A 22,760-nucleotide genomic window follows, 5' to 3' on the forward strand; every position below is an offset into this window, starting at 1 on the left:
TTATGGAATCAAATGAAAATTGGTGCCAGAACATGAAGATGGATAATGGCTCACAGATTTAGCATTTTTGGTGGATTTGGCAGCTCTTTGAAATGAGTTAAACGTGCATTTTCATGCTGAAAATCAACTTACATGTGCTATGTTTCAAACCATAACAGCATTCAAAAATGAAACTTAAATTATGGCAAGTTCAGATTATGGGAAATAATTTTAAGCATTTCAAATAATTTTCAGCATTGGCTGAACATAGTCCTGTATACAGCAAAAAAAATAAGCAGCCTTGCTTTCTGTTTTGATAAAGGAATATGAGAATAGATTTCAAGATTGCTAAAAAATTCCTCCATTTTTTTTGTGTATTTGCAACCACAGTATATAATCTGTGAATTTTCAAATAGAATGCATAGAGTTGCTGTTAGACATTCATCTAAAGGAAAAATTTGATCATGTCACAGTACTAGATGATTATACACCCTATGTTATTAGAGAAAAAATATCCCTTGCTTCAAAATCACACTGCATTCATGTAATCACTTTTTGGTGGTACATACATCTGTAATCAACTGTTTCCAAGTATGGGGAGATAGAAGTGTCATAGAAGTGTGTTGAACACCTTGAGAACTCACTGAGAATTAAAACTGTTGCCATCAAACCAGGCTGATGCATTATTTTCACAAAAACAAGGTCAAGACCTGTACTTAGCAGTGTTCCTCAGGAGTTGGTCTTGTTCAATATCTTCATCAATGACCTTGATGAGGAGATAGAGTCCACCCTCAGCAAGTTTGCTGATGATACAAAACTGGGAAGAATGACTTGACACGCTGGAAAGCTGTGTTGCCATTCAGCAAGACCTGGACAGGCTGGAAAGTTGGGCAGAAAGGAACCAGATGAGGTTTAACAGAGCAAGTGTAGAGTCTTACATCTAGGAAGGAATAATTGCATGCACCAGTACAGGTTGGGGGATGAGCTGCTGGAGAGGAGCTCTGAGGAGAGGGACCTGGGTGTCCTGGTGGATGACAGGTTGGCCAAGAGCCTACAGTGTGCCCTGGTGGCCAAGAGGGCTAATGGCATTCTGGGGTACATTAAAAGGAATGCGGCCAGCAGGTCGAGGGAGATGATCCTCCCCGCTCTGCTCTGCCCTGGTGAGGCCGCATTTAGAATAATGTGTCCTGTTCTGGGCTTCCTGGTACTAAAGAAGACAGGGATCTTCTAGAAGGAGTCCAGCAGAGGGCTGCAAAGATGATAAAGGGCGTGGATCAACTCTCTTATGAGGAATGGCTGAGAGACCTGGGATTGTTCAGCCTCAAGAAAAAAAGACTCAAGAGGGGATCTGACCCACGTCTGTAATTATCTAAGGAGCGGGATGCAAAGGAAGAAGGCTGGACTCTTCTCTGTAGTGTGCAGTAGGACAAAGGGAAGTTGCCACAAACTGATGTATAGGAAGTACAGCACAGATGTGCATGGGAGCTTCTTCACAGTGCAGGTGATGGAGCACTGGAACAGGCTGCCCAGTGAGATTTGAAGTCTCCTCTGGAGATGTTCAAAACCCAGCTGGATGCCTATCTGTGCAACCTGGTCTGGGGAGCTGCTTTGGCAGGGGGTTGGACTAGATGATCTCCAGAGGTCCCTTCCAACCCCTACAATTCTGTGATTCTGTGATTCAGATATCCCTATATCTTTATGTTTTTGTTGCCCTCTTTTTTTTACATTTTAATGAAAAACAATTAAGAGTAGGATCAGTTTTGTTATTTATATACTTTAACTATATAAATGTATTTTATATGCGGCCCAAGTCAATTCTTCTTTACTCAGTCTGGTCCAGGCAAGCCAAAAGATTGGAGACCCATGATCCAACTTGTGCTTAATAAAGCTGGAGGTGTTTATTTCTCTCAAGTATTTCAAATCTGGTAACACATCTGGTCATGGCCATTGCTGATGCTTTAGTGAGTCTTTGAATAACAGTAAGAAGGTAAGGTCGACTGATCGTGTTAAACAATCTCTCTTTTAATGTACAATATGAAACAAGGGACTGTGGAAAAGGCGTTTTAGTGACTTGTATTTCCCAAGTTGCACTTGTGTGCTGTCATGCTGTGCAGAGAAGGGACAAATTCAGGTTCTATAGTTAATGCTGCTTTGGTATTTCTTTAGCTTTCTGACTTCAAATATTATTTTAAAAAATCTTTATTTTAAAGCTGACATGGTGTAACAGAGTGTCTACTCCCTGTAGCCTAACTGAATATTACTCCCTGCTGAAAAGAGCTATGGGTTTATAGGTTTAGATAGTGTTTAACATGCTGCACTCATTTGCAGCAGTGCAGAGTGCTGTGCTGACATCAGTCTTTTGCTCTGCTCATTGATTTTTCTAGTAATTCCTGGCATGCACTACTTCATTCTAGTGTAATAACTAAGGTATTTAAAACACTAGTAAATTAAATAGTCACAGTTAGAGTACACATACATTGTGCTTGATGAGCTTAATATACTTCTAGATCTTTCCTAGAGCAAAAACATTGAAGTTGTGATGGGACTGAACTGTACTTGCTGTTAAGGTGAAGTTGGCTTGTGTTTTTGTGGATGAATGTTTCATGACATGAATGTTTCATGCAGATGTGGGTAATGATGGCTTTAGCTCTTGTGCCACAGCAGTGCTACGTAAGTGACTTCACAAACTTTCTGCAGTGGCTGGATCCCCTCTTGTTGGTGTGGCTGTGCAGGTGTGCGCTTTTGTCATGTGCCAAGTAGTTGCAGGGGGAGTCCTGGTTGGAAATTGCATCCTTTTTCACTTGATTCCTGTAGATTCCTTTTTTTTTTTTTTTTTTTTTTGACTCCTATAGATAAGTTGTTAACTGCTGAATCTTCCTCTAGCTGAGGCAGCAGCTGTACCAGACAGGTGAGTCTCAAGATGGACAAAGTGTTGGCTCCTATTCATCTATGCCAGATTCAATATGAAATATTTCTGGCATGAGTCTTGGGGCTTATGAAGACATTTGTTACAGCATTAAAACATTGGATTTGGATTAGAGCTTTCTTTGGAAATCCTATTGAGAAGCTTGTCATAATATAAAAGAACAAAAACTTCAGAGGATAGATAGAGTACACTAAATATTACACTTCTAATTACACTTCTGTTAGTATTTTTTCATGAATATTCTGTGCATTGGAATGCTCTCAGTTTATACAAATCAGGACATCTGACAAAGTTGCGGAGGTACATTGGTTAGTGTGTGGTAAAGATCTTTCAAAGTATAGGTTTTACAGCATGTGCAGCATTTTAAAGACAGCAAGGTGTTTGACATCTCTGCTGCCTGTCCAAAGAGCTGTTAAGTTGCATGGTCAACCAGCAGAATGAATGTCTATTTAGCTTTAGTTGTTGATAAATAACAGACCTGTTTTTGCTTTTGAGAAATAACATGTGTACTAACTCAAATGGCCAAATTCTTTTTGACTTGCAGTGGAGCCCCAAAACTGCTGATTTAAAACAAGTGAATGTAACCAAACACCGCAATAACCTCTGCAACTGACTTCAGTAAAGGTGGCCCTATTGACACCAGGTAGGGTTCAGTAGTTCTATGTCCGTTTGGCAGTTAAATAATTTGTGCTTGTGACAAAGAGGTGGCTGATAGGTGATGCCTCTGGCATCTATTAAGTGCTTTAGGGTTTTAGGAAATTTGAGTAGGGATCATTGTTGCTTTCTAAAATTCTTATGGTTTAGGCTCCAGTGTAGTATATTTTTTTTTTGCTCTGAATATGACTTTTAAAAAAATACCAGCAAAAGATCCTGCTTTTTTAGTTATCACTCAATTTTTCTGGATACCACAGTGCAGAAATATTGATGAATAGGTACTTGTACTATAGATCAAGTGCAGGTGGAAGATGCCTTTTGTGCTTTCATTGAGGAAGAATACTCTGTTCCTCTGAACCAGGGATTTGATGTGACAGAGGCCATGTGCTACGCTGTATTAGCCTGTAAGTTGTTACTGCCCTGCCTGTACCTGCCCTGAACAAAGAGGTAAGCAGAAAGTCTTTTTTGTATGTATCCAGGGAAAGGTGAAAGGCCTGTGATTCTTTGTGTCAGGGCTGAACAGATGACCTGCAAAGATTTTTTCCAAACTGAGTTATTTTATGGTGGTGCATAAAATGAGGAGAAGTCTGGGTGAAAAAGTTATGAAAATCCTAGATAGCTATTAGCAGAATCACATTTGAAATAAGGCTGTTAAATTTTCTACCCTGTTTCATATTCATGAATGTTGCTTTTTACCTTCTCTTTGGAGTACAGAAAGGCTTTGCTCCTAAACTTGAAGAAGGAGTTTCCCATTAAGGTTTTCTCTCTGTTGACGATCAGCAGTGTTCATGAAAAATGCCTATTGGTCACCACTGTGTTTCAGTGTTTCTCACCACTTTTCTTTCTATTGGAGGGTATATTTTGCATTAAGATAAGATGAATTAATTTTAGTTAATTTAAGTTATTAAAGACTTAAAGGTAGAAATGATTGGTTTAATTGAATCTCAGTGCCCAGGTTGTTGTAGTACTGAAAACTTTTATTAGGTTTCTATAATTGTGTTAGAAGTTATAGCCCCAGGCTAATATTGAAGCAAGAGGAATTGACAGGTTCTGTGCAATACAATACTGACCTGACAGTACTGTGAGGGGAGTGGGACTTGCTCTTTGCTGGTCTTTTAATGCTACTTAACTGTCAGGGATTTAGTGCTGTTTCTATTTGAGAGTGCCCTCTATATCACTCTGGACCAACATAAACTAATCCTCTAGCTCCTGGAGTGTTCATCTGAGGATGCAGAGGGATGGGGAGTCCCCAGGAGTGTGGTTTCAGCTAAGATCTCTACTCATGGTTTTCTGGAAGAGATGTGTGATGCCTCGATGCAAAGAGGATCAGTGGGTGCAGAACTGATGGTTCTGTGGCTTCCTTGTGCAGGTCCTGCAGGCAGCAAGGGGCACTACACTTTGAACCTTTGTGGAACAGGTCTGGCTTTGCAAAGGTGCTTCAAAGAAGACCTCAGAGGACTGCTGCAAGCTGTTCTGCGTAACATCTTGGCATTGCAGGAGCTGGGTCATGCAAGTCCAGTCTTGGACGTGCTCTTTAAAACTGTCTCAGTGGCTCAGCAGTCAGCTCAGAAGTGGTCCTTTTCTGACCTCTGTTTCTGTGTGACAGAACAAACATATGCTTATGGGGCAAGCAGGAATTAAAATTATCCTGGCCAAGAAGCTAATTTCAACCCAAACCAGCTACTGTAGTGCATAAAAGCAGGAGAGCATGCTTGGCTAGTGGTGAGTGTGCAGCCCTCCTGCTGCTGTTCCAGCTGCCAGAACAGGGTAGTTGCATCCTCACAGCACCTTGGATTGTCTGGGCAGTCATCATTCCTATTCCTAAAATTTCTTAAGCTCATGCAAATCTATTTCCAAAACAGTATCTTGAGTCAGCCCAGTCTGTCACAACTTCTTTTGTTTCATGAACTGAAATAAAAATGTATTGAAATATTTCACATTAGGTTTTGACTTTGTTACATAAACTGTGATTTCAAGAGTTGAATGTTTTCAGATCAAATACGATGTTTTCAGCAGATTAGTTTTTTAATATTTTTCAACAAAGCAGATTTGTTGAAGCTCCTCCCTGTGGTTTCATTCTCAGTGAGCTGTTGGCCTGTTTTGTTTAGTTTGCTGTTATTGTTGTTGTTGCTTTGACGTTAGAGGGCATTATTTATTGTAACAGTGTTTGTTCCTTTTCTTTTAATAGAGTCAGATTTACAGATCTGTCAAGATAGAGCACCAACATGTTGCACCAAAAAAATGGAAGAAAGCTACCAGGCAGCTGTTCGAAGAGAGAGAATGCAGAGTATTCAGGCACTGAATTTTGAACTGAAGTACATGGTTGTCGGCCACACCACAGCTTTTCAAGGTAGGAATTTTTGAAGTACTCCACTCTCATGATGAGCAACTTGTAAAATCATCCCTTACAAATGAAAGAAAATTTGTTTCTGTTCTTCATTTTCGTTGGATTGCAATACTGTAGACACTGGCTTTTTGTTTACTTCCCTGCTTTTCAATGATCTTGCCTTGGGAAAAAGTGAGGGCACGTAGTCTTGACTGTTAAATGTAAGTATCTGCCTAAATCTGATCAGAAATAGATTGGCCCTTATTACCAAAATCATTTAAAAATAGATTTCTGTGGATTTTTCAAGGCATTTTCAAATGTCATTTAATGCCTGGTAATTGTTTATGCCTTTGGATACTCCTATGTCATCAAACCATTTACAGATGTTTTAGTAAACCTGTTGATTTAAAAACTTGGTTAGGGGGCTTTTTGGAGGAGCAGGGTAGTAAAAGGGTCTCCCTGTGTTGAAAAAGTCTCAGTTAGCACTCATGCTCGTGAGTTATTCAAGCAGTCTTTCAAATCACGGCAGAATAGAGATAAGGTCAGAAGGGATTAACCTACCAGACCCTTTAGGTCAAGCCAGTGGCTGTATAGTACATTGCTGAGGAAGCCTTTTGATGAAATGAAAGCAGTAGTTTGACGTTTCACACAGTTTTAAATTCATAGGCATGTTCTGTAAGTAGGAGTAACTTGTTATGTCTGGCCTTCTGTCTGTGTTAGATGGAACATTCAAAAATGCAGCTTTGCTCTATTGCACTGGATGGTCCATTTTCCTTTGGTTTTGTCCCTGGTGTCAGTGAAAAAACTCTATCTTGTATTATATAAACATTCTGTTGCTACATGTAGAACCATGTGAAATCCTTAATGAGAGGGAAGATCTTTGCATCAAATTAACTGTCTTTTTGGTCTGTTTTTTTTTTGTTGTTGCTCTTTTTAATTGTGAGAGTGCCAAAAGCACATTTGAAGTTTTAACAACAATAAATTCCTTATTTTAAGAAGCTCTCAGCTGCCTTTCAAATTTCACATTTCCTACAGCAATGGGAACTCGTGCTTGTGAAAAATAGCAGTTTTTTGTTTTTATGTGGTGTTATTTACTTGTATGGTTGTCGAGTATGTATACACACTTTTTGCAGTGTTAAAAACACATGCACCTTTAGTAGTGTTAGTGTAGTCAAAGCAAAGCAGTAGTTAATCCTCTTAACTGCTTTTTATATACTTGTGACACAAAGTACTGTTTATGCTACTCTGATGAAATCACTGTCAAGACCAGTGTGGTATAAGAAGTGGATTTTCAGGAGTCCAACTTTTAATGTAGTGATGGGAATTAAATCTCAATGGGAAGAGAGTACAGCTTTTGTAGAGAGTGAGGTTTTTTGTTTTGTTTTGTTTTGTTTTACATTTCTATTCCCTTATTTCATGGAAGTCAAAAGATACTTCTGAGAGCCAATAATTAGATACAAGTATTAATGAGAAAGAGCTTTGTCATGTGAATAGGAGTTTTAATAGAGGTTCAATTAAGTATTCTCTCTACAATGCCTGGGTACTGCAGGCAGCTGTGGACATCTTGATCTGAAGGGATTCTATGTTCTTTAATTTAACATATTATTTAAGTAATTTTGCCCAGAGCTGAAATAAGACACAGGTGCCAGAGCTAGATTTGCAAAGTTTTAGTCTGCAAGATTTGATTGTGTACTGCAGCTGTGGGTGGGCTTGTTATGTTTGGGCAAATGCCTGTTCCTACATGTGGTCAGTCTTAGAACTATACTTTCATGCTGCTGGTTTTCCCTGTTTTAAGTCTTTGCTCAAACACTTCATAAATCAGTCTTCTGTTTGGGTGTTTTTTGTTTGTTCTGCTTTGTTGAATGCTGTTACATGTAATTCGTGTAGGAAGAAGCACACTGACATCCTCTGCAGGATTAGTTTGTTCCACCCAAAAATGTGTGTCTTGAAATTCACAGGATGACCATTTAAACAAAACGATCAAACAGGATACTTTAATTTTGTTACTCACTCTTTGACAACCAGAATATTTTCCTTTGAAATTGTTGGTCTTTTTTTAGACTTGCATATAAGTGAATGTATTGATTTAGCTTAGATTTGAATTGATGTGTTTTTTATTTCTTGTGATATTACCTGTTACTTGGCACGGTCATTCTTCTCTTCCCTGTTGTTCCTCACCTGCCTCATCAGTTCACTAATACAGTCATAGTAGTCCTTGGGGACATGTCCAAACAAGGGAAATTTGATTCATTGTTTGTGGATTAAAAGTGTTGTGGGTATTCTGGCCGGAAGTTGCTGTCAGAAGGGCTATCAGTAGGTAGAAAAGCTTTGTTGTGGGCAGACAGCAGAGACAAACCTGCCACCCCTTTTCCATATCCTTTATGGAATGCTAACAGGTACTGTGTAAGAACCCATAGAAAGCTTGGCCCCACTCCTGTTTTATGCTGAGGCTAATTTGAGGTAATAAGAGTCCAAACACTGGTAATTTATTTGCTCTGTTGTTAGTCTCTGCAAAGAGAGTGAGATGCTCTGAAACCTATACATTTTATTCACCAAGTTAGCAGGTAATCAGAGATACAGTGAAAAGCTTGGCTAAGGTACTACAATTAAATTTACGAAATGAAAGATACTTGTCTGGAGAAGTGCAATCTGTTTTGTAGTTAATAAGAATATTTAGTGTAGTCATAATACTGGAGACAGATACAGTCTAAAATCAGAGCTATTTTCAGAAGAGGAAAAAAAAAAAGGCTAACCAGCACCAAGAGACACCTATCAAGCATCACCATCATGCCTTTGGTTTGAGTTGCGTACTGATAGATTGCAGAAACATTGAAGTTTTTTTAATTAGAATTTTTTCATAATCTTGTATTACTTGGTTTTTAACAATTCGTTACCCACCCCTTTCTGCTTTTATAAATCTGCTAAGTAGTGTTTTGTACTCTGATGACCTTTGAGCTGAAAGCTGGCCAGTATTTTGGTTTGCTCATGGCAAAAATGACTCCATGCAAAAAAAAGAAAGAAGAGGCTTCATTAGAGTATTTCTGTCCACCTCCTGTATGCTGTTCATTCCTGTTCACATTTCAGTGGGCCAAATTATCTGTATTTTCTAGCAGGAATGGCAGCCTGTTTTACATGTGTAGCCTAAGGAAAGCTAGAATATTCCATTTTAGCTATAGTGTCAGGTGGGCAAACTACAACTGTTTGCCTGCTGCTGTTCTTTTTTGAATCATACAGAGCTCTTTATATGGTACTTTCTGTCTATAGATCTTGAAGCACTGTTGTAAAGAACTTTGTCATTTTATCAGTGCTGGAGATGGATTAAAGTAAGGCACTGGGGAGAGTAGATGGCCTTCTCTCCACAAGAGCCCATAGGCACAGCCAAGTGTGCACCACAGCTTATCTTAGTGATATCTGATCCCTTATTAAAAATAGTAATAATAATAAAAATAATGATTTCTAGCGGCCTTAGTGGGGAAAGTAATTTTGTCTGCCTGTGAGATCCTCATTTTGTTCTTGATCTTCACATAATTGGGCTTCTTCACCCTGACTGTGGGTCAGGTCAGTGTCTTGGACAGGGCAGTATGACTCCTTTATAAGTGTCAACTCCTTTATAAGATTCTTCCTCCTTAGTATTTTGGTACTGCTTGAATGGTCATGAACCCAGTGTGCTTACCATGCTGTCAAAAGAAGGAATTCCCCAGGTTTGCTATGTAGGTAGAGGCAATTGAAGAACTGTTGGTAGGAGAGCCAAAGTCCATTAGAAATGAATGGCCTATGTAAGCAAGAAACTTGTGTGCAGTGATGCTGAAGAATCACCTTTGAGACATTATCTGATTCTACCATGCTGCTTTTTGTCCCCATTATTGGTGCCATCTCAGATGAAATGGCCTCTGAATGGACAATGAGTGGCCTCACATTGGGTAAGGCCATAGGACCACTTAAAGACTTTATCTTGCCATGTAAATCAGAAATAAGAGCGGTGAATCTTTTTCCTTTTTTGTACCTTACTGTTCCTTGGTGAATAATAATTTATGAGCTTTGATTTGAGGCTGAAATGTACCTGTTACAATTGTGCAGTTATCCCTTGTTGCCCACCTCCATCCACTAATTCCTCTCTTTAAACAAGCTGTCATTTGAGTGCCACAAAAATTGGCAGTGTTGACAGCATGCTGACCACAATTCTAGTATGCACCTGGATGCTTACTTTAAATATGCTGCATAGTATTCCCATTATGCCATCTGATTCCTAAGATGTATTGCTAAAATTTATTATTCCCAGTATAAATATTCATCTTCTATATGTCATTTATGGCTTTAGAACCTGATGCTTTGCTAAAATTTCAGTCCTGGTCTGCATATGGGGTGGGAGGAGGGATACTAAATAATTTTGTTAAAGTGTCCTTTTTTCAGCAAATATAATTTTGCAATGTGCACTGTTTCCTAATGCACTCACTTTTGTCTTATGAACATGCAAAATTAAAAGAAAACTTTGAGATTTGCCAGGGACTGTGAGTAAATATTAGTGTGAGAATAGAACGCTGTTTCTGCAGAAGAACAAGAAAAGAATTTAGTTTGTTGTCTCTGTGGCCATCTAGCATCACAGGAATTAGAAATAAAGATTTTAAATTGGTTAGCAATATACAGGTATAGCTAGTAACAATTTATGTTTAGCCAGTATGAATATATATGTAATATTTTGTCGCATGATGTGCCCAAGGAAGTGAGGGCAAGCTGGGACTTGCCTGTCTAGGCACTGGGAAGACCTGACACTCCCTGGTACATTTTGTTTAACAACAGAAGTGTCCCTTTGACAGAAGGGAAGAGGCCTAGGAGGGTATCACCGTGTAAATACGATAAGAAGAGTTCTGAGACATCTTGGAAACAACAGGATGGTGTCTGATAGATAGGCAAGATAGAGTAAAAATCAGAATGTAATTCACAAATCTAAACCTTTTCTGGCACAAGGTAGAATATGAATTAACAAGTGTCAGAATGTAATTAACAGATGTAACAGTGAACCTGGAATACCCAGCCAATGGGAAAACAGTGTTTGAAGGAAAAATTATAAAAACTGTAATGGTGTTCCCATAGCTGTGCTCCTATTGGCAAGATTCCTGACGTTGTGATCGCGAATTAGTATTATTTTTTTTTTTACCAGAGATCCTGTCTCCTAAAAATTATCTCAGACATTTCTGACAATGGCATAAGGTTGTGAATGGCAGTTACTGAAGTCATGGTGCAAACTGTGCATTTGACCTCTACCTTCTCAGATGTTGGCAGCACGCTTTGATCAAGATAACACTTTAATGTTATGTGTTTCTTACCTGATTGTATTGTTCTGTTTTTCCTAATAAACGGAATCGCTGTGATGGTTGTAAAATCACAGAATTGTCTGATTTGGAGAAGACCTTTAAAGGTCATTTTATCCAGCTCCCCTGCGGTGAACAGGGACACCTAGAACTCTATCAGGTGCTCAGATCACTGTCCAGCCTGATCTTGATTGTCGTCAAGGATGAGGCATCCACCACCTCTCTGAGCAACTTATGCCAGTTCCTCCAGTTCTTATTGTAAAAATCTTGTTCCTTATATCCAGTCTAAATCTTCTGTTTTAGTTTGAAACCATTTCCCTTTATCTTGTCAGAGCAGACCTTGATAAGGAGTCTGTCCTCTTTTTTTCTCACATCCTCCCTTTAGATACTTGAAGAGCTACTCTCCAGTTTCCCCAGAGCCTTCTGTTCTCCAGGGTGAACAACCCCAGCAGGTCGAGGGAGGTGATCCTGCCTCTCCACTGGATGATCTACTGTACATTAAAGGAACAATGTGTTTTATCTTTATATACATACAGGCTAGAAGTTAACTAAAAAACTGTCATCTTTAAGATTTTCTATTGTGCATATTCAGTGTGAAATGCATGTATGCAGAAGTTCATCCCAGACTGTAAAGTCCTGTGAGATTCTGCAAATCTTTTTATTTTTTCTCTAAACTGTTTCACCTCCCATTTATGTGTTCTGAAAACTGAGAATCTTTTTTTATCTTACTCTTTTTTTTTTTACTGTGTTATTGTGCTCTTTGTATCTGTTGTAATTTCGTAATTCCCATGAAAATAAATAGGAGGCATTAATTTAGGAGCAGTCTTCCTGCTTCTCCGTGCTACTGATTGTTCTGAAGAATACAAGAAGGAATTAATTTTTTATTCTCTCCTCCAATAGAAAACTTTTTTTTTTGTAGTGGTGGCAGATTCAGAGCAAACAGAAGGGCCTACTTTTTCAAGCAGTATTAGTTCAGAAGGGGAGAATGGTATGGTTATTGTAAAGCAAAGAACTGCTCTGGATGAGAAAGCTGAACTGCATACCTTTGGAAGTTAATATGCTGGGAAAATTTTGTTGTGTTTTTGTTCTGTTCAAATACTTTCCAAATTGTGTCACAGGCTGCTGTTGGAGATAGGCCTATCTTCAGTCTGATGTAGGCACTTTTCATCATTGTTCTTACTGAATGCATGCTGTTATGAAGATTACTACTTGACTTGCATTTCATGTCAAATGTAGCACAGAGGGCTTGTTGTTTTGTCAAAAGTTCAGAACAATTAAAGTACTTTTTCTATGACCAGACTGACTTTTGCTTATGTTTTTCTCTTCAAAAAGCTGCAACATTTGTATTTAGGTGTTACGTTCTAATGGGATCATCATCTGCAAACTTGCTACCATTTATCATATCATTTTTTGTCGTGATCTGTAATAACTGTCTTGCAAATTTAAATACTAGTTTTCTTTTTCATAGCTAAAATCTCACAAAACACTCCTAGATATTGTCATGCTCCAATAAAAGGGAGGGAGACAAGTCATGGTCCTGCCAACTATGCCAATAAGAATGTCACGCTGCAATATAAAGGAGGGTGACGAGGTTCTTTGATTGTATGTATTCCTGTCATGAGATTAAGAAGCAACGGTTCATATGTTGGTCTGACCAGTTTATTACAAATATTGACCAGAGAGAGGGACACTGTTAGCAGTAAGGGTGATGGAGAAGGGAAGGCTGCTGATAGGAAAGATAGGAAAGAAGCAAGGATTTGTAAAATGTGGGGAATGTCACCAGCCGGGATCCTATGGGCAGTCCGGTTGCATGCAGCTCTGATGATCTGAGGCAGAAGAGCAAGGGTGGCAGGGTCGGGGTGAATAGCGGCAGCGAGCAGTTGTCCTGGAGAAGCAGCACGGAGTCAGCCCAGCAACAGCAGCAGTCAGCACTGGAGAAGCAGCAAGGAGTCAACCCCAGGAGGGGCAGCAGCAAACGGCAGTGATCAACTGCATGGGAACTGCTGAATCACGGCCTGAACCACTGATTGGTCACCAGAGGTGAGCACCGAGGCAGCCACAAAGGGCACAGGTGGAGGTGATATACCTGTGTGATTGGAACAGGTGGAGCCTGGCTCCACATCTCCCAAACCCCATTTAAGGGCAGACCACCACCAATGAAGGATCTCTTCTTGGAGATCACTCCTGCGTGGAGTCCATGGCAAGCCTCTTTCATCCTGTAGGTGAGCCACCCTCTTTGCTATCTATCTGTGTACCGTCCATATAGGCCTACTAAAATATACCATCTTCCATACTATTTTCATTGAGTACCATCCTTGGGGATTATTTACCCTACATCAGCTCAGGAGGTCTCTCCTAAGTGAAGGCCACTCCAGAGAAAGCCAGGAAAATGCAGCAGTGTCCATAAGAAAGCAGCAGGTCTCTGGTAACAGGCCTAGGAGGCGGTCTGTCAGCATGCAGGGATCAGCTTGTGAGGGTTCTGATGGTAGAACCCCTGTCTTCATGGTTGTCGATCCCTCTTTTATCATCCATTTTTCCTGCCTACGTGCAGGACACTCTACGTGCAGGACACTCTACGTGCTAGGGTGTCAGACAAGTATTTCCTGAGATGGCTATCTCGCCCCCAGACATGAGTTCCACACAAAAGTGTGTTCTCCTGCCATTAAGCTGCAATTTATCTCTCTTTTGTTGCCCAGGACAAGCCCATCTGCTGTGTCCCTTAGACAAAGGATTTCACAACCCTTGCCTGGGACTTGCTTGGGCTTGAGTTCATCAGTAAGCCTTGAGGCAATGGCATAAAAAATAATATTCTCTTACACCACCCCATGTCTCAAAAGTTGCTTAAAATTTGGATACTGGTTATCCAAGATGGTGAGAAAAGGTTGCAAGCAGACAGGTAAAGGAGGGAAGGGGCAGGGAATCAAAAGTTTCAAACAATCATTACAAAAGACTTTTTAGTCTTGGTTACAAGTGTCACCCTGATATGCTTTATTTCTCCATCAGCAGAGGAGGTTGTAAAGTACAAACAAGATACCACACTCTGTATTAGTTGAATAAAACATGGTATCATAGGTATCATACAAGGAACAAACATAAGAGTTGCAGTAGCAGACAATGAATGAATTAAAATACATTTTACCCATGGGTCACCTGGGAGGTAAGAAAAGAGGTCAAGGTCTGGGATTTTCCAAGTTTGGACAGGAACATATGCTATCTTTCGTATAGCTTGAGCAGTTTGTTTGACAGCTTTCCCATTAACATCCATTAATCAATAAGACAAGAATAGAATAATTTCATTTGCCACAGACACCCCCTTCTTCAGGTAGCAGGTAGTCCAGAACAATGCAGTGCTGGAGTACTGCTGCCTGCATTTGTGAGGCTTGATCTGCAAGGAGATCAAGGGCATATGCTGTTTCATTAGTAATGATTTCAAGGTCGGCTTGTAATTTGATAATATGGTTTAGGTTATAGGTGGGCTCTTGAGCACCACTAACCCAATTGTTGGGGTTCCAGTTAGATGGCCTATAGTGTTTGATCATACACTGGGGAGGCCAGTCATCTCTGCCCCATGTTTGGCCACTACCTTGTTCAGGGTGGTATTGATAGACCTCCTGTGTTGATTGAAATCATATACTCTGCCACCTAGTTCATTGCCACCCTTCCCAGCCAGCAAAAAGAACATATGGCAGATTACTCCAATATAACGTACCCCAGACCAGTTTACAGGTAGTCATTTATATGCATAATGAAAACAAATCTGTAATGTCCCTTTAGTGCTGGTCATGAGCTTCTTAATAAACATCCACCCTTCACCCCCCCCACTCACTTGAGAGGTGAAGGAATTAGTTTCCCGATGAGTCCGGTAGCTCTTCTGGTGCTGTGGGAGAGGCACTAGGACCTAGGGTTTTTGCTTTCCTCAAATCTAGTTGGCCATCCAGTAACCAGCATCTCTAGCCTATCTGTTGCCAGTCCATCCATCACATTCTTTGGAATGCTCTTTTTCCAGCCCAGAGTCCAAAGTCCATTATGTTTATGATCAGTGCTTCATCTACCTCTTCTTACTGGGGATGAAACCTTTTCAGTTCCATTGAGCTTTGGGCTAGGTGGCCTGAGGACAAAAGCTGGCTGCTGCAAGCCTTCCTCCGCTTGGCTCAAATTTACTGGAGGAAGAAACCACTGGCCCATATTTTTTTCCATAATTAATTAACTCTTTGGCAACCTCCCCCCATGTCCATACTTTGCACCCTGATTGCAGATGATTAGAGCTTGCAGTTCCTTCTAACACTGCCTGGGTTCTTTCTCCCTGGGACATACCCTGTATCTTTTCCTTGCAATTGTATGCCTATGGGTTTCAGTGATTCTGGAAGCCCCCTGATTAGAGGGGTCATTCTCTCAGGATCAGCATCATCATGGGTGATTCATGGTGTAACTGCAGCTTCCTGTCATACATCATTTGGAGACAGGCAGCCTTCTGAACGTTCTCTACTAGTTGGTCAACTGTCCCAGTAATGGCAAGGGGGTCTCCCCTTTCTAGGGGATTAAGACCACCTGCCCAATAGGCAGCTCTCTGTGTAAGAGACCAGGGAGCACGATTGTTACCAGTGGTTAAAAATACTCCTGGTCCCCAATAACCTTCAGCCTGTTTTTCGGTTAAAAGTATCTGATCTTCACCTGTGAGGCTGACCCTCCATACGTACTCTGTTTCTGATTCTTTAGGAAAGCAGCCAAAATCTCTTTTCAATTTTGCTAGCTCAGTAGCAGAGAAGGGGATTTCTTTAATGTTCATTTGAGGATCTAAATCCTTGCCATTATCGTATGAATACTCAGTCCATTAAAGGACGCAACTGAGCTGGGGAGGCTTCTAATTGTCTCCACTTGCCTTTATACCTTTCAGTTCCTCCCTTGGATAAGTTTTTTCTTGAGGTGCACTAGTACCACTGGCATCCTTACCCGTTAAACCCTTCCCTTAAAGTCATTTGCAACAAATCAGAATTACATTTTTATTTTTCTAATTGCTCCTTTGGGTTTACAATTCTATTTGCTCCTCTGGGTTTACAGTTTGATTTTGCAGAGCTTTTATCAATTCCTGACTTACTTTAACTGATTCCTGCAGTGCTTGCAAAGCTTGGCTCTCTGCTTTAAGCATGCTGGTTACGAAATTCTATGGCTGCAACCAGAGCAGAACCCAATACTGCACAAATAAACGAATTTCCTTTTCCAGCTCGGGTATGAGCATTTTTGTTGCAAAACACTAATGCAATCTGAGACGCTCTGCACATTATACCAGTTCTGCTGTTCCCAGTCTACCCCTGTTAACGAGGGTCTAGCGCCATGCTTTTTCAAAAGTTCAAATAGTACATCTTCACTATTCATTGTGGCGCTGTCACTCATTTCCTCAATATCCAGAAAAGGTCTACACCAAGGGAGAATGAGGTATGCAAAAGCTCAACTAACACTTCACCGTCCCCCCCACCCAGGGAGGCACAGCACACCTATTAAGCAAATGTAAATACTGTTCCAGTCACTCATCCCTCTTGGTGAGGGGAGCATGCAAAAAGACAAAAGCTAAAAGCACTTTTTAAGCTAAAGTAAATAAACTTCCTGGAGAAGTACACAGTTCCTCACTTCCACAAGAGGCACATACAAAAACGGTTCAAATTTCAAACACCAAATGCAGACAGGTCTTCCCGAGGAGGCACACATGTATTCAGAGATTAATTCATATGTCCCCGGGAGATATACACATAAACAGTTCCAGAACACAGTTAAGATTCAGTATGTGGATTGATTCTTCCTGGAGAGGTACTCAAATCTAAGTTGTCAAAATTATCACTCCTTGCAACTCCAGGAGGTAAAAATAATAATCTCTTACATATATTAATGATCGTGTCATCCTTAAGATTCACACTGCTAGAGCCTATTCAGAATCCAGCTGAAAAGATTTTCCTAGCCATTCTCTCTTTGATACTACTACTCTACTGAAATAGAGTTTTATTATCTGAAGTAATACCTTTAATCTTATATTTCCCAATGTAGGCCATAATGCTAGTCACTTGTGATTTGTAATCTAAATGTCAGTTACTGTCACAGACCAATAATGCCAACATTTTCATTCACTTAACCATAACAATTCATATGGCATTTTCTGTTTTATCCAGTGCTGTCTTCCATGTTGGAGAAGCATGACCTGAAAAGATTATCTATTTCATTACCTTCCTTTAAATACAATCCTTAAAACTCTCCTTAAGGTGAAGATAAAAAAAACGTTTGTTGAAGTTGATCCAAGAAGTGCTGAAACTACTGTTCACTATGATGACCAATTTGTTCACACTTATGCCCTTTTTTGTCTTTCCCCCACTGTGTATGTTTATAATCTGTCAGATAGTGTTTGCCTTTTCTCTTATTGGCAGCTCTGAGACAGGCCCCATATTTTATCCTGGATCTCTTGCACCTGTGATCTTTGTGTTTTGTTATCTTGAAGTACATACTGCAAATAACTTGAGCTTGGCATTTTTTGTGTGTTTCTGATTGCATTTCCTGCCTTCCTACCTTGTCATTTGGGCAGCTTGTCAGAAAGATTGAATTACTAGTTTAAAAAAATAAAAATTAAATTTATTAAATTAAAAAAAATAAAATTAAATGGGAATAATGGTGAAGACTGCCCTCTTCTGTAAAACAACTCTAGATGACTTTGTTACACTCTCAAAGTAGCAAAAATATTTGAAAAATATAATGAAAACCTAGGAAGAATGATTATTTCTTGCCTTGGCCTGTAAATCGCTATCTTCCAAACTCTGTCTAGTAACAAAGATGATGATCCATCTTTATGGGATAACAAAAACTATTGACCATGCTGCATAAAACGGGTATTTTTTTTAAACATAGTAAAACTTTTTATTGAGTCTACTTTTGCTTTTTTCTACACTGAGATTACATGTCCCTAAAGAATGGCCACAGTCAAGTTGAAAGCCTATGGGTGAGAGAGACCAAAACAGCACAGGGAGTTTTGTGGTTGATGTGTACTATAGAATGACTAATCAAGTGGAGCCTGTTGATGAAGCCTTCTTCCTCCAACTACAGAATGCATCACAATCACAGACTCTTGTCCTGCTGGGGGACTTCAAGCTACCTGACATTTGCTGAAAAAGTAGCATAGTGAGCTGTGGGCAATCCAGGATGCTCCTTGAATGTCAGGGATAACTTCTTGAGCCAGGCACCATAAAATCATAGAATGGACTGGGTTGAAAAGGTCCTCAGAGATCATCTAGTTTCAACCCCCCTTGCCATGGGCAGGGTCACCAACCACTAGAGCAGGCTGCCCAGAGCCACATCCAGCTTTGCCTTGAATGCCTCCAGGGATGGGGCATCTACAACCTCTCTGGGCTACCTGTTCCAGTGCATCACCACCCTCAGAGTGAAAATCTTCCTCCTAACAGCTAACCTAAATCTCCTCTGTTTCATTTAGAACCATTCTCCCTTGTTCTATCACTATCAACCCAATGCAGACAGTCATTTCTCATCCTGTATACGCTTCCTTCAAGTACCGGGAAGTTTATATGCTCTCTTCAAGTACTGGAAGGATATAATAGAATCATAGAATGGCTTAGGTTGGAAGGGACCTTAAAAATCATTAAGCTGTAATCCCCGGCCTTGGGCAGGGTTACCAGCCAGTAGATTAGGCTGCCCAGGATCCCATCCAGCATGTCGTTGAACATCTCCATGGTGTTCAAGTAAACAGACAGCCCCACCAGGAGGTTTGCAGTGGTAGGTCTGTTGCTCACCAATGCAAGTGAACTGATTGCTGACATCAGGCCCGTGGCCATGAAATGTTGTAGCTAATTCCCAATAGAAAAGTCTGACAGAGTAAATGTAAAATAAGGGTGCTGAATAGAACAGCCAACTTCCAGCTCTGCAGGGAGTTAGTCAAGAAAACCCCATGGGAAACTGTCCTAAGAGACAAGGGAACAGAGCTTGCAGGTCTTTAAGGAAGCTTTCCTTAGGGCACAAGAGCTCTCTTTCCCCAGCTGTAGGAAGTCAGGAATGGAAGGCAAAAGACTGACACGGCTGAATGGGGACCTGCTGGTCAAACTGGAGAGCAAGAAAATGCACAGGTGGTGGAAAAAGGGTCAGGTGCCCTGGGAAGAGTATAAGGATCTTGCTAGGCTGTGTAGGGTTGGGATCAGGAAGGCCAAGGCTCAGATGGAACTGGACATGGCAAGGGGTGCAAGGAAGAGCAAGAAAGGCTTCTATGTGTATATCAACCAGAAAAGGAATGTTCAGAGGGAATTAGCTAATGTAGTTGCCAAGGCTCTCTCAGTGATATTTGAAAAGTCACGGAGGTCAGATGAAGTCCTTTGTGACCAGAAAAAAGGCATTGTCATACCCATTGTTAAGAAGGGTTGAAAGGATTACCCAGGGAACTATTAACCTGTCAGCCTCACCTCTATGCTGGGGAAGATGTTGGCACAGATCCTCCTAGAAGCTGTGCTAAGACGTGGGGAAAAAATGATAAGGGAGAATCAGAATGGATTCACCAAGTGCAGGTCCTACCTGACCAACTGAGTTGCCGTTTCTAATGGCATAACTGCATCAGTGGACAAGGAAAGAGCCACTGGTGTCATCTATCTGGACTTGAGTATGGCTTTGACAAGAATCTGCATAACCTCCTTCTCTCCAAAGTAGAAAGATTAGGATTTGATGGGTAGTCTGTTTGGTAGCTCAGGAACTGGTTGTAAGATCATATCCAGACAGTCATGGTCAGTGGTTCCATGTCTGGATGTAAATCACTGGTGAGAGGTGTTCCTCAAGGGTGAGTTTAAAATCTTAATGACATTTTTAGTGAGGTCCTACAGCAAACTGGCAAAAGACGCCAAGCTCTGGTGTGTTTGACGTGTCTGAGGGATGGCATGCCAACAGAGGGACCTAGATAGGCTGAGCAGTGGCCCAGGAGAACTTAATGAGGTTCAACAAATCCAAATGCAAGGTGTGCACCTTGGTCATGGCAACCCCTGCTACAAGTACAAGCTGGGGGATGTAAGGACAGAGCACAGTCCTGCTGAAAAAGACCTGGGAGGGTACTGGTAGATGTCAGGCTGAGCATGAGCCAGTAACATGCCCTTGCTGTCCAGACAGCCAGGTGGATCTTGGGCTGCATCAAAATAATTGTGTCCAGAAGATCAAAGGACATGATTCTGCCCTTCTGCTCTGTGCTATGAGACGTCATCTGGAGCACTGTGTCCAGATGTGGTATTCTCAGTTAATGAGGGACACAGACCTGTTGGAACGTATCCAGAGGAGGGACACAAAAATGATCCAAAGGATGGAACACCTCCCCTGTGAGGTCAGTCTTGAGGGCTGTTTGGTGTGGAGAAGGCTTTGGGTAGACCTGATAGCAGCCTTTCAGTATCTGAAGGGGGATATTAGCAGGGTCTGGTGTGTTAGGACGAAGGGAAACAGTTTCAAAATAAATGGTTTGAAACAAAAACTGGAGATTTAGACTGGATATAAATAATTTTTTGTAATAAGAGTGGTGAAGTTCTGGCACAAGTTGCCCAGAGAGGGGGCCCTGTCTTTGGAGACATTCAAGGTCAGGCTGGGTGGCACTCTGAGCACCTGATGGAGCTGTGGGTGTCACTGTTCATTGCAGGGAAGTTGTACAAAATGATCTTGGAAGATCCCTTCCAAATCAAATGATTTTATGACCTTATAGTGTGGTGATATTAGCCTTGTGAGTAGTTCTTTGTTTTAGTTTTTTAATGTTGTGTGCAGGTTTACTTTATAGAATAGCTTGCAGGTTTTTTTTTCAGGCACACAATACACAGAACTGTACTTGTGGAAAACTAATGATTTATTAGTTTTGACAGAAGCATGTTTGATAATAATTTTTGAGTGTTCTGTATCACTATATTGCTTTGACTTTTAAGCAGAAGTGTTTTGTTTATATATCTTTGTGATTTATATATTGACTCTGCGTAGTTGTTTAGTCTGAGGCTTTGAATGTATGCTATTATTCCCTGTGATGCGGTGAGAGAAGTACATGTTAAATTCATCTTAAAGGAAACAATAAATCATCTAGGTAAGATGTCATCCAATTTAGCCTTAGAAGTCATCACACAGACTGCATTCCTGAGGCCATTAGGCTTTTGCTGTTATCTCATACCAAGAATGTAAGCAGTTTGGGGCAGCGATGGTCTCTTCATTACCTATTTGAAACTGTGCTTCATTCATTTTGGGCAGGACACGTTGATGTTAGATATGGTGAACACACATATGGTGTCTGTACTCATCTTGTGTCTCTGTCTCCATATTTCACCTGTAAATTACTGTTATTATCTTCTTCATTCTTTCAAGTACCTTGTCAGGCTGTGACTATGTCAGGGAGTGACTATGGTCACTCTAGACCATATCTCTAGAGTATGAATGCATGGTGAGAATGTAATTCAATAAATCAATGAAAAGAATAGACTGGATAGAAAGAGCACACATGGAATTTGAAGAGCGTGTGCAGTCATCAAAAGAAAATGAAGAAACACAAGAAGTGTGAAGGTGAATCTGAGATATTAAGCGAGACTTAGAAGGCAGTGTTTTTGTAACTGTGTTTCTGAAATCTCATTTACTGTCATCATTTGTCAGGAATTATGTCCACTTGCGAAAGTTCAGTCACCTTCTGAGTTTTCTCACTTCAGTTTGGAAATGCAATTCCATAGAACTGGCATCCCTGCTGTCCCTCATCCTAGTCAATCCAATGCTTGTTATGTGAGTAATCCACTAAATCTCAAGTACTGAAATTGAATTGCTGCCAGTACTATCAACTCCATGTACCCACTTCCCTAAATTTGTCTGACATTTTGTGAAGAAAGTGCATAAAGACCTGAGAAGAAATATATTCTGATGATTTCTGAATAGGAGTTTGTATGGTGAATACCATGAATGAATAGTACCCACACTATATAACAATGATGGACAGTATATTTTTGGATGGATTACCCAGACAGTATAAAGACACCTAACAAATTAGGAAGGGCTCACCTGTCACTGAAGCTCAAGGCTCACCTGGAACTCCACTTCTGTCTTCACTGTGGGAACTCCCCCTTGGGACTCCTGGACCTCCCCTTTGGTGTGGGAGGAGATGGTCCATGAGCATCTAGTCAGCATCAGTGTACATAAATCCATGGGCCCTGATGGGATGAGTCCACGTGTGCTGAGGGAGTTGGCAGAGGTGATTGCTGAGCTACTCTCTATCATCTTTGAGAGGTCTTGGAGTATAGGAGAGGTGCCTGAAGACTGGAGAATAGGCAATGTCACTCTTTCCTTCAAAAAGGAGTTTCCAGGTAACTACAGGCCAGTCAGCCTCACCTTCCTCTGCCCTCTCCCATTGTTTTACATGATGTTCTGAAGTGGAATACCAAAAGCAAAAATCACAAAACCACAACATTCCACCCCTTATTCCCATCACCAGATAATGCTTAACATATATCTATATACACACAAAACAGTAGTTAACATCGATTACATACGCACATATCTATATACGTATATGCATGGAATCACTGACTGCAGTCTGCCA

The 22,760-nt window shown here is 40.7% G+C and overlaps 1 protein-coding gene across 1 annotated transcript in view; it reads left to right on the top strand.

Annotated features, from left to right (window-relative positions):
• LOC136056006 (glypican-5-like) overlaps positions 1 to 22,760 on the top strand; it is a 419,124-nt gene that overhangs the window by 15,415 nt on the left and 380,949 nt on the right. Inside the window, exon 2 of the mRNA XM_065747939.1 lies at positions 5,748 to 5,909. Within this exon, the coding sequence (XP_065604011.1) occupies positions 5,748 to 5,909 (162 nt within the window). The remainder of the gene's footprint in view (positions 1 to 5,747; positions 5,910 to 22,760) is intronic.

Source organism: Cyrtonyx montezumae, unplaced genomic scaffold, assembly GCF_038088225.1.
Source record: "Cyrtonyx montezumae isolate F1298 unplaced genomic scaffold, pur_monq_1.0 scaffold_5, whole genome shotgun sequence".
Lineage (NCBI taxonomy): Eukaryota > Metazoa > Chordata > Aves > Galliformes > Odontophoridae > Cyrtonyx > Cyrtonyx montezumae.